We start from the raw sequence: 12,275 nt of genomic DNA, 5'->3' as shown, positions 1-12,275 counted from the left end.
CTCACTCCTGCAGCATAGGACATGCTATTATTCTCGTTTTACAGATATGGAACTGAGGCACAAAGGCTTGCACAAGGTCACACAGGAAGTCTGGTGGAGCAGCACATGGAATCCCGCTCTAGTGATTCCCAGCCTAGCATCCTAACCACTGGACCATCCTTCCTCACTACTGATGAAATATGTTGAAGCTGTGTACTGAATCTGTCTGTGGTGTGTCTTTCCTATGGATTAACAAAGTTTTTAAAGTCTCTCAAAGGCTGTCAATCTCGTGTCTTTCACACAAGAGGAATTCGCTTTTTAGAACTTATTTTAAAAAGGCTAGAATTAGTTCACCTAAACAGCTGTTTTCCCCCTAAAAGTTTGCTCAATACATTCCCTTAAAAGTTGTCTTACCTTTTTATTTTTATCTCTTCTAGAACACTTTAAGTGGGATAATTACTTGAAAGAGACTGGATCGCTAGCTGCTCCTCCACATTGTTTCAGACAGGTACACTAAATTCTTTTGTATGTGTGTGTTAAGGGCCCCAATAGCAAGCCTTATATTAAGGGTGTCTACGGCTTCCCTTTGTAACCCCCTGTTCTCATTTGCTTATAACTTTGGCAAACCTTAACCATTTAAGCTGAAGTTTTCTGTGCTTGGTCTCTGCCGCAAGTCAAATTTTCTTTGAAAGGTTGATCAAAAATATTGCAGCTGTCTTTCAAGAACAAGGCTAGTGGAAAAATAGGGAATCCTGTCAATGCTTAAAATTTTTACAACTCTCTTTGAACAGCTTTAGCATGTCTCTCCATGGTTTAGAGCAAGAATCTGAAATGTGGCTGAGGGTCTGAGTGTAGTGCCTTTTGCCACCCTTTGCCCAAATTCCTCATTTGCCCATCTATAGTAGAACGTATTTAGCACTTGTCCCTTAATTTTCTGAACCTTCCAACTGCACTGTGCTGGCTTCCAGCACTCCGAGTCTCCAGCATCATTCTCAAGTAGCCATACAGAATTGAACCTCTGAACAGGAGACAGACAGCCTGGTGGCTGCTGCAGCTTTTCCCCCAACAGAATTAACAAGCGTTGGTATAAGAACATAGCAACCAATATAAATTATTAAAATAACTAACTGAAATCTTTTGTTTTATTTTTGTACCCTTAAGAACTTTCTCTAAGAAATTTAATTAAAATTGCATTACAGGAAGTTTGAGAATTTTGTTGTACATATCTCAATTAAACATTGCAACAACACATAAGTGTATCTGTTCTGATTACTGGAAAGGGTCATACCAATCTTGTATTTTGGAAATTAAGCCCATATTGAAGTGTCATAAAAGGTAATCAGTAAAACATATCATGGAGTTGTCTCTCTTGCTTTTTTTGTTGGGGAGAAAATAATTTTATCCATCCTTCCGATGTTAAAGTTTCAGAAATGTTTCCAGGAAATATGCAGGTATTTCCAGTGAGAGAACTCAGGCTTTGGTGTATTCTATTTTTTGCTGTGTTTATTTCTTTGGAGTTCAACGGTGTTTTAATGCTCTTGCTCATCTGTCAGCTTAAGCCCAGCCTATGAGGCCACTGAAGTCCAAGGCATGCCATTCTCATTTCCCTCTTTCTTCTCCCAGACAGCTTGTTCACAGCTCAGAGTATTAAAGTAAGTAAATGGATATTAAGCCTTTATACAGTATCCTTTGGCCTCTCAGGACCAAACTCTTACCTCTCGTTAAGGATTTCACAGCCGTCCTTCCTGTGGCTGTGCGAGGGCTCAAACCAGTTTACCTCGCTCACCAGGAGGCAGGAAAGGGCAGAGTTCAGAGTCCCTGTCCAAAATCTGGGCCTACCGTAGGGAGAATGGGCTCTGCACATCTATCCTCCTCACAGAAGTGTGAAATGACCATTCATCTTAATGAGATGTTCTGAATAAGAACACCTTCTGGAGATGAATAGGGCCTGAAACAATTAGCTATGAGATATGTGACCAGCTCCATGTCAGTAGGTGTGCTCAAATCCCCCAGTGTCTTCCCCCCCGCCATAGTGCTTGTGAGCGTATGCCATGCATGAAACATGCCTGTTCTCAGCTCCTCACCCCTGTCTCAGCACTGTGTGCTTGGTGCATGCTCCGAGCATGGCTGTTCTCAGCTCCATTCCAGAGAGCAGGCTCCCCAGATCCCAGCTCACACAGAAGGGGGCATGGAGAAGGGCTCAGGACCCCCCCCCCCCCATGAGAGGTACGACTCCCCCAGTGCTATCTCATGGGGGCAGAGAGAGAAGAGAGAGCATTCAGGCTAAAAGGAGAGAGATGTCAGCAACCATTCTCACAGCTGCGTAGATCAGTGGCTCTCAAAGCTGGTCCGCCACTTGTTCCAGGAAAGCCCCTGGCGGGCCGGGCCGGTTTGTTGACCTGCCGCGTCCGCAGGTTTGGCCGAGCGCAGCTCCCACTGGCTGCGGTTCGCTGCTCCAGGCCAATGGGGGCTGCGGGAAGTGGCGCGGGCCGAGGAATGTGCTGGTCGCCCTTCCCGCAGCCCCCATTGGCCTGGCGCAGCGAACCGCGGCCAGTGGGAGCTGCGCTCGACCGAACCTGCGGACGCAGCAGGTAAACAAACCGGCCCAGCCCGCCAGGGGCTTTCCCTGAACAAGCGGCGGACTGGCTTTGAGAACCACTGGCATAGAGCATGTGTGAATTCTTCTTTGAGTAGTGTCCCTATGAGTGCTCTACTGTAGGTGTTCTTGAACTCCTGCGTTGCTGACTGGAGAACTTTGATAGTAGTGTCTCTTAGGCCTGCGCATGTGCTGTCTCCCCTCATGCTGCGCCATGAGGCTAGCCTCTGCTCATAGGCTAACCCCCCTCAGTTCCTTCTCAACTGCCCCTGGCTAAAGACAGAGCTACTCGCAGTCCGTTAGGATCATGCTCTAGTCGCATTTATATAGTTAGTTTGTTGGTATACTATAGTTGTAAGTCGTTCTTTACTCTTTCATTTTATCCACTAAAAAATAAAAACAAAATCCACAAACTTTATTTTCCTACTTTTCTCCCTGCTGGGGACCCTTCCCTGCAGCAGGCTTTAAGAAGTGCCTCGCTCACAAAGAGGCAATTCTGATTGCAGACAAGCACTCCCACAGCATTTGCTGCCTCAGGGAGGGCCACATCCAGCAAAAGCGTGGTCTCTGTCAGCAACTCCAGCCACATTCCTGTAAGGACAGAGAGCTCAGGCAGAAGATCATCTTCATGGAGGCAGCTCTCAGACCCTCGCAGGACCTACGCTGCGAGACCCCAGGCGGACATGAGTCTTCCCCACAGCCCTTTACATCTAATGGCTGTGGTTCGAAGAAACAGACTGCTGATGCCCTCATAAGTTATCTAAGAGGACAGTGGGAAGTCTCCAAAGGGGGCCTCCAGATAGCTGTAAGTGATCTCCATCTCACTCAGTATCTTTGGCACTGTCGGCACCGAGACCCTCACGGTCTGGTACCCTTAGCCCACGGAAACTGTCAGCAGTTAGTACTGTTGACATGTCCCTGGACCCAAAGGGCACGGGCACTGAGTCATCAGCACTGACAGAGACAGGAATAAATATTCCGCTATAAAGGTACTACCAGTCCGTGAATCATCATCAGTACCAATATTGACACCACCTCCGGCAACGGAGCGGCCAGTACAGACAAGATCCCTGCCCCGCCCCACCCCACCCCATACCAACACCGGGACGATCGGTACTGGCAGAATTCTTCCATTCCAGTGACCTCTGTATACCGGAAGTACTGGGGTCTCTGCTTCTCGATACCAGGACCTCTGCACCAAGTCTTTGCTTGGCATGGGAATTGTCACCACTGCCATGCCACACTCCCCCAGGGGTCGGCACCACCACGTTGCGCAACGGACACTTGACAAAATTACCATACTTAGTGATGGACATTGTGGGGGGTTATGTCATTCAATTTTTTGAAAAATTACCGCGGACCTCAAAATTGTTCCCACGGACACTTCTGTCCATGTATGGACACGATGCTGACCCCTGCACTCTCCTACTCTCTAGCAAGAGTTCAGACAGCAAGCCAGAGGAAGAGACGACATAGTACTCCTCTCATGCTGCATATGGTGCTCAATACTAACAAGGCCCATACAAGCAGATGGCCCCACGATCATCATTGTGGTACAGCCACCCATGGATACCGCTGCCGGGCTCTTGCTGCCGCTGCCGCCACCCAGATGCCTCCCTTCACACTCTGAAGGATTCCAGGGCTACTTTCTGGTCGTTGGGTAGCTGCATGCTGGGACAAAAGAGACCATTTAGTTCCCAGTCCCAGCATAGACCATATACGTCCCAATATCAACCTCAATGCCACTATAAGCCACAAAGAAAAAATGGGAAATTCCCCAAATGCAAATCACTTGGCCTGCAATCTTTGCCCTCTTAGTCCAAACACCAGTTTTGATGGGCAGGTCAAGGCGCCACGAGAGTATTCTCTCCGACTGATACAGCTGACCAATGCTTCACACCCGTTTGGCCACTGATTGGCAGTGTTCTCCAGTGCCTGGGAATGCATAATATTGAACCGTGAACTGGGTACTCTATCCATTTTACTTCCCTACCTCCTCTACAACACCTTTTCCATTCACGAGTGTATACTACAACAAGAAGTAGATTGTCTCCTCCAGTTAGGAGCCATAGAACCAGTACCTCAACATCTACAAGGAAGAGGGTTCTACTCTTGTTATTTCCTAATACCAAAGAGGAAGGGAGGCTGGAGACCCATACTAGACCTCAGAGCTCTCAGCAAATTTGTCAAGGCGCAAAAAGTCAAGATGGTTACTTTATTGATGATCATTCCAATGTCGGAACAGGGAGACTGGTTTTTGGCCCTGGACCTTCAGGACACACCTTTTCACATCTCAGTCCTACTGACTCTTAGACGATTTCTCAGATTCACCCTGCGACAAGACCACTACCAATACAAAGTGCTCCCCTTCAGGCTATCATTGGCCCCAAGAGTATTTTCCAAGGTTCTCTCGGTGGTGCCTACTCACTTATGTTTTCAAGGGATAATGATCTACCCTTATCTCGACGATTGCCTACTCAGAGCCAGATCTCTCTGTGAGGCTCACCGAGTAACCAAAGTGACTATGTGCTTGTTTACAGGTCTGGTCCAACAGATCAACACCCGGAAGTCAACCTCACTCCAGTGCAACGGATGGAATTCATAGGGGCTGACCTCGACTCATTTCAGGCCAGAGCCCTCTTGCCTCAACACAGATTCCTGTCCTTAGCCACGCTTATAGACACTGTTTAAAGCAGCCTGCAAATATCAGCCAGACTCTGCCTCCAACTCCTGGGGCACATGGCAGTGAGCACGGTGTTAGGTTTCACATGTGATGCCTCCAAATGTGGTTCTGCAGACCAAACAGGGACAGGCTGGACAAATCCCTGTGGCCTCCCACCAGGGTCAAAAACTCCCTAGACTGGTGGAAGAGCCCAAGCAACGTTTGCAAAGGGATCCCCTTCTCCCAAAGCTCACCATCGTTGCTCCTCACCACTGATGCATCACTTATGGGAGTGGGTGCATCTAAATGGCCTCACAACACAAGTGGTCACGTGGCACTCCACTATAATTAACAGCATTAATTTAGTGTCTGATCTTTGTGTGTGTCTATTTTGATTTTATTGGTGTATAGTGGATTGGTAAGGCTGCTATAGTAGAGGTTGCATCAAGATTTCTGTTTAAAGGTCGACTTTTCTAAGTCTTCTAAAATTGAGATGCCTACTCAGATTCCTTTGAAATTTGGTGTACCTCAGGAGGGTACAGGATATGGTTAGTGACTCAAATGTTGGGTCATTTGAGGCAGGGCTTATGGAGATATAAGCCCTGAAAAAGCCATTTTTTCAAAAGTTTCTAGATAGTGGAGGTTTTGGGTTTTTTGTGTGCAGAGCTGGAGATCAAACTGTTTGATGTGATGAGGGTCAAGATGGGCTCAATCTGAGTTTTGCTCAAGGTAATGCATGTGGCACTCTCAAAATCTTTGGGGGACCCAAACTTAGAATGATATTTAAGAAAAATTTTTATGGTGCACATGTGCCAATACGGAAACCATTTTATATGCTTTTAAAGCTTGACCTTTATAAGTGCTCTAAAATCTGACTAGCCAGAAGTGCTGACTTCCTGAATTCCCGGGGGTGCTCGACCCTGGCTCTGCCTCCGGGCCCGCCCTGCTTCTACCCGCACCATTCCGTTCCCTATCCTGCTTCTTCCTGCCCCCGCTCCTCCCCCGCAGCGTTTCCTGCATGCTGCTGAACAGCTGATCGCCGGCGGGCTGGAGGCGCTGGGGAGAGGGGGAGGAGCTGATCAGCAGGGCCTGCAGGCGGGTGGGAGGCACTGTGGGGAAGAGGGGGATCTGATCGGGGGGCTGCCGGTGGGTGCTGAGCTCCCATTATTTTCTTCCCATGGGTGCTCCACCCTGGAAAACCCACGGAGTTGGCACCAACGCAACTAGCAACTTTGACTGCTTTGAAATTTGGTTTGCCTTGTATGCAGGTGCAGGATAGTGTTAGCGAGCCAAATTTGGAGTCATTCAACCAAGAGGCTCCTGAGTTACGGTTCTTCTCCCTTCCCCCCACCCTCCCCACAAAAAAAAATTGTTTCCTTCTGCTGCCTTGTACTGTTAAACTGAGACGAAATAATGACTGGATGAATCATGGATCTGGTTGAGATTAATGGCTGTGAACTCACTCTTCAATTAACTTAACTAAGGATAAGTGAATCACAAGTCCCAACCTAAGACAAAGAGTTTTGGACTGAGTGGCTGGAGGCTGTTATTTGTGAGTCATGGATGGCAATTCTATTTTGGGGGGATTGTAATCAAAGCAGCTAAGGAAAAAATTAGACGTGACTGTATCCTGGGAGGGGGCCAGTTATTAGGGTGCAAAAAAGTGGAAGGATGAGAGGGAGGGGTTTGAGGCTGCAGCAAGGAGAAGGGGGATATGGGGTGGGCGCTAACTGGGAATGGGGTAGTAGGGGAATGGAGAGAAGTTGGGGGCTCAGGTGCGATAGGCATGGGGGTTAGGGGGTGGGGGGTATGGGATACTGGGAAGTGGGGAGTGAGTGGCAAGAGGACTTGGAGTATAGGGGTAAAGGCACTTGTCAGCCTCATTCACACCTTCAGTGTGTGTGCCCATATCTGGGGGGCTTTTGCCCCTCTGGGGGTGTTTGAGTCCCTCTTATGCCCCCTTGGTATGTGTCAGGATCTGGGGGTCCCATGCCCATCTACAAGATTTCCTCCCACCCTCACTTACATGAGTCAGGTTTGGGTGGGGACTCACTCTTTTATGAGTGTCTGAGGCCCCCTCCCCCAGATCCTGGCTGACGTGGGGGCTGGAAGTTCTGCCCCTTTGTGTGGGAGGCTGAAAACAGGCATACTTTGTGCATATCCCAGGCTTTAAAACCACCAGAAAGGGCATGGGAACACCCACTGAGATGAATGGAGCAGTTAACACATTTGAAAAAAGAAAAGGAGTACTTGTGGCACCTTAGAGACTAACCAATTTATTTGAGCATGAGCTTTCGTGAGCTACAGCTCACTTCATCGGATGAAGTGAGCTGTAGCTCACGAAAGCTCATGCTCAAATAAATTGGTTAGTCTCTAAGGTGCCACAAGTACTCCTTTTCTTTTTGCGAATACAGACTAACACGGCTGTTACTCTGAAACCTAACACATTTGAGTTATCCTTTTAGGTTCTGTTCATCACAATGGGGTGTTCTCATGCTGAGAATATCACATTGAGATGAATGGGCCACTTCACACCTTTCAGAACCTCCTCTGCTGCAGATGGTGTGTGTGTAGAGCAGCTCTTTCCCTCCATCATCCCGCAATCCTTCCTGTTTAAAGGACGATGCTTCTAAATGCTCTAAAATCCTCTTGCTGCTCAGATTTTCCTGAAATTTGCTACACTTCGTGGGAGTGTAGAGTAGGATTAGTGATCAAAATTTGAGGTCATTTGAGCCAACAGTTCTACAGTTGTTAAACCAGAAAAAAATAGCCAGTTAATCAAAAAGTTTCCAGGTGGGTTTTTGCACAGCGCTAGAGATCAAACTATTGATACATGATGCAGGTCAAAATTGGTCAATTTTTTTTAATGTAAGGTAGAGCATGGCATTCACTAAATCTCTGAGGGACCCAAATTGTGAACAGTTAATAAGAACATGTTGACAGGTTTCAGAGTAACAGCCGTGTTAGTCTGTATTCGCAAAAAGAAAAGGAGTACTTGTGGCACCTTAGAGACTAACCAATTTATTTGAGCATGAGCTTTCGTGAGCTACAGCTCACTTCATCGGATGCATACTGTGGAAATTGCAGAATACATTATTATATACACAGAGACCATGAAACAATACCTCCTCCCACCCCACTCTCCTGCTGGTAATAGCTTATCTAAAGTGATCATCAAGATGGGCCATTTCCAGCACAAATCCAGGTTTTCTCACCCTCCGCCCCCCCACAGACAAACTCACTCTCTTGCTGGTAATAGCCCATCCAAAGTGAGCACTCTCTTCACAATGTGTATGATAATCAAGGTGGGCCATTTCCTGCAGGAATCCAGGTTCTCTCACCCCCCTCCAAAAACCACACACACACAAACTCTCCTTACAACGTGCATGAAAATCAAGGTGGGCCATTTCCAGCACAAATACAGGTTTTCTCACCCCCCCCCACCCCCATACACACACAAACTCACTCTCCTGCTGGTAATAGCCTATCCAAAGTGACCACTCTCCTTACAACTTGCATGAAAATCAAGGTGGGCCATTTCCAGCACAAATCCAGGTTTTTTAAACACCCCCCCACACACACACACACACAAACTCACTCTCCTGCTGTCAATAGCTCATCCAAACTGACCACTCTCCCCACAATGTGCATGACAATCAAGGTGGGCCACTTCCAGCATAAATCCAAGTTTAACCAGAAGGCGGGGGGGGGGGTAGGAAAAAACAAGGGGAAATAGGCTACCTTCTTCATGTGCATAGGTGTGCAGTCAGGAAGGATTACAATGTACATGCACCAGTGATGGGGGAAAAAAACCAAAATATGAGTGGTTTCCAGGCAGCTACTTTGTACTTGTCTCTGCAGTTTGATGGAATTTGCTGAGGCCATTGCCACTTATCAACTGCCAACTGTAGTTTCTAGTCTGAACCTTTGCATACCTGTCCACTAAAGATTTAATAACTCTTGTTGCTTGCTACACGTTGTCTCTCATATATATATTTTTAATTATATGGGGATGTATACTGTGAACACAGCAGAACAGTAAGCAGCCAGTCTAACCAAAATCTTTATGTTGAGTGGGGAGGAGCTGGAGACCGAGGAATGTGTATGTTGGAGGGGGGTGGGGGGGAGGGAAGAGGATGGGTGTTAGGCAAGCCTTGGATTAGTTATTTAAGAAAATCTGTATTTTACTAGCCCCAGAAGAAGTTGGAGGGGGCAAGTGGCTACTTCCTGATCTTGGGGCAGATTAATGTAGTGTTTCCAAAGAGAGTGTGATGCTGCAATCTATATGTTTAAGGAAATATGTTTATAAGTGTGAATATGATGTAACTGGAATATGCTTCATGCAAAAGGTCTCTTGTAAGGTACCATTACAAAGCTTATAATCTACTAGTATGTTCATTCTATTTGTATGAATGTATCATTCTTGTATCTGAAGCTAGAAATATGAAGTATTACCCTGAAGTCCTATTGTAATTATTCAAGCTGTGAGCCATTAATGGTGGTTTAGAATCTTGATGGCTCCCATTAATTCGGACAATTGGTTGTAAATGGCTCTGTTTACTTGTAAGCCTTCCTGTATACCTGGGTGCCAGCCAGTGAGTAATGGGGTCTCATAGGACATGTGACCATGTCACATGGTACTGGAATCCATCTTAAACCTGGTGCTTTTCCCATTTAGAAGGAGGGGTGGGGACCCAGAGAGACAAAAGATTCCCGTTTTGCCAAAGCCATAAAAGGGGGTGGAACTGGACAAAGGGGGCTGCCAGTCATGAGAAATCCCCTAGTTACCACCTGAACTAGAACTAACAAGAACTATACTGGGGAAAGGAGGGGCCCAGACTAAGACTAAGTCTAGTCTGTGAAAGAAGCTTATTCGAACATCTCTGAGGGTGAGATTTACCTGTATTCCATTTCTAAAATGTATTAGGCTTAGACTAGAGTCTTTTTGTTTTATTTTGCTTGGTAACTTACTTTGTTCTGTCTATTATTATTTGAAACCACTTAAATCCTACTTTATATACTTAATAAAATCACTTTTTTGTTTATTAATTAACCCAGAGTAAGTGATTAATACCTGGGGGAGCAAACAACTATGCATCTCTCTCTATCAGTATTATAGAGGGTGGACAATTTATGAGTTTACCCTGTATAAGCTTTATACAGAGTAAAACTGATTTATTTGGGGGTTGGATCCCTTTGGGAACTGGGTGTCTGGGTGCTGGAGATAGGTGACTTGCTGAGCAGTTTTTGGTTAAAGTCTGCAGCTTTGGGGGCGTGGACCAGAGCAGGATCTGTGTTGCGGCAGACTAGCATGTCTGGCTCAACAAGGCAGGTTTCTGGAGTCTCAAGCTGGCAGTGGAAAACGGGCTCAGAGGTAATTCCAGAATGTCAGGTGACAGTCCCAAGGGGGTTTCTGTGACTGAACCCGTCACAGACAGTATGGAGGTTTGGAGCTGACAGCACAGATACGCTGACCACTGAGGGAAAAGAAATGTGTGCTGCCAGAATTATCATTGTGTGGATTCTAGGCAATTCCTTGAACATGAGTTCGCAGAAGTTTGTGAGAGAGCCAGGAGTACACCAGGGTAGTCAATTATTTTTTGTCAAGGTCCAAACTTCTTGGTTAAGATATAGCAAAGGTCCAGACTCCAGAGAAATATTCTTCACACCACAAAGTGCCCTTGTTCAACAAACACATACAGTACTGTGAAATATACCCAGCGCCTATATTGCTTATATTTTTACTGCATTAAATAAAAAATAAAATCAAACCACTGTATAACCTAAAAATAACCTCCAAGAAAGATATAATTTGAGACTTTGAGAAAGTACTTAGATAAAATGTAAAACAAATGCGAATATTCGCATAACACTTTCAGACAACTGTTTCAAGTTTTGAATGAGTTTTGTCAAATACAGTTGTTGTAATGTAAGCATATCTGTATATAGATAAACACATTCAAAACTTTTCAGCCTTTTGTGGTTTATCAGAGTTTGAAAGAAAGTAACACTTAGTACACATGAACTCTTTATCTTCTGTGATTCAAGTCTTTCCAATAACAAATACACTCCCACTACACGTGTATTAAGCAAAAGAATCATGAATAATTACTGTGAAATACTTGTGAAAACTGTAGTTTCGCTACTGAAAATGTAATTTTATACAGCAATACAAATTTAAAATAAAATAGACGTGAATAATGTATAACTATAGTACTCGCCATCAGTGGAAAAAGTGACAGGTCCTCTGCTGGACAAGGGTCTTGAAGATCGGAGTGAGTTCAGTCAAGGCAAGATGGAGGCAATTGCACAGATGATTATCAGTCAGAACAGAGCGATTATGTGATTTAATGTTGTTCATTGTTGAGAATGCTGACTCATACGTCGAGCCAAACATAGTCAAAATGTGAAATGCCACCTTCCTTACGTGTGGATGCATGGAGTCCAGCATAAGGGTTGTCCAGAAAGTTTCAGATGTAGTTTCAGTGTGTCGCATCTTAAGCACTTCGTCCGCTTCTAATTCAGTAAGTTCTAGCTGTAGTTTTGCTTTTTCAACATCTGGAAAGGATGCTTTTGCTTGATCACACTAAGTACCATTTGCTTGTACCACAAATGGGTTCCTTACAAACAGTACAAACAGGAAGTTGACTTTAATACTTCCAAATTCTTGGAACCTCTGCTGGAAGTTTTGAAGAAGCCTGTCCAGAGATGATGCCATCTGATTCACACCTGCAGTCCCAGCAGCTTAGCAACGTTGGGAAATGCAGCATCTCCCCAGTTTCCAAATCACTTTTGAAGAGACTTAGTTTGTTTTCAAAGGAAGTGACACTGCTGTGGAGATCCACTACATTGTGATTTTGCCCCTGTAATTCTAAGTTGAAATCATTGCCTGTTAAACTGACAAGGAAGGCCAGGATGCTCCTGCTTCTGGCATCCCTCAAAAATGCATGTAGCTCTTCCACCTGTTTTTTCCCCCTGAAATGTTATGTAGATATTCTTCCACGTGAACTCAAATTTCCCACAGCCTTCTTAGTACTT

General features: G+C 45.5%; 1 protein-coding gene across 4 annotated transcripts in view; it reads left to right on the top strand.

Moving 5' to 3' along the window:
* The window catches only part of SCML2 (Scm polycomb group protein like 2), a 123,690-nt gene that overhangs the window by 44,418 nt on the left and 66,997 nt on the right, over positions 1-12,275 (top strand). For 3 of the 4 annotated variants that reach the window (XM_074967646.1, XM_074967654.1, XM_074967669.1), the window contains one exon: positions 417-487. In XM_074967646.1, the coding sequence (XP_074823747.1) occupies positions 417-487 (71 nt within the window). Of the gene's footprint in view, positions 1-63; positions 211-416; positions 488-12,275 lie in introns of those variants that run through there. The other variant, XM_074967663.1, reaches the window with a different exon arrangement.

This window comes from Natator depressus, chromosome 1 (assembly GCF_965152275.1).
Source record: "Natator depressus isolate rNatDep1 chromosome 1, rNatDep2.hap1, whole genome shotgun sequence".
NCBI classification, from domain to species: domain Eukaryota; kingdom Metazoa; phylum Chordata; order Testudines; family Cheloniidae; genus Natator; species Natator depressus.
Note: the sequence above shows the minus strand (reverse complement) of the source record. Positions and strands in the feature narration are given on the sequence as shown.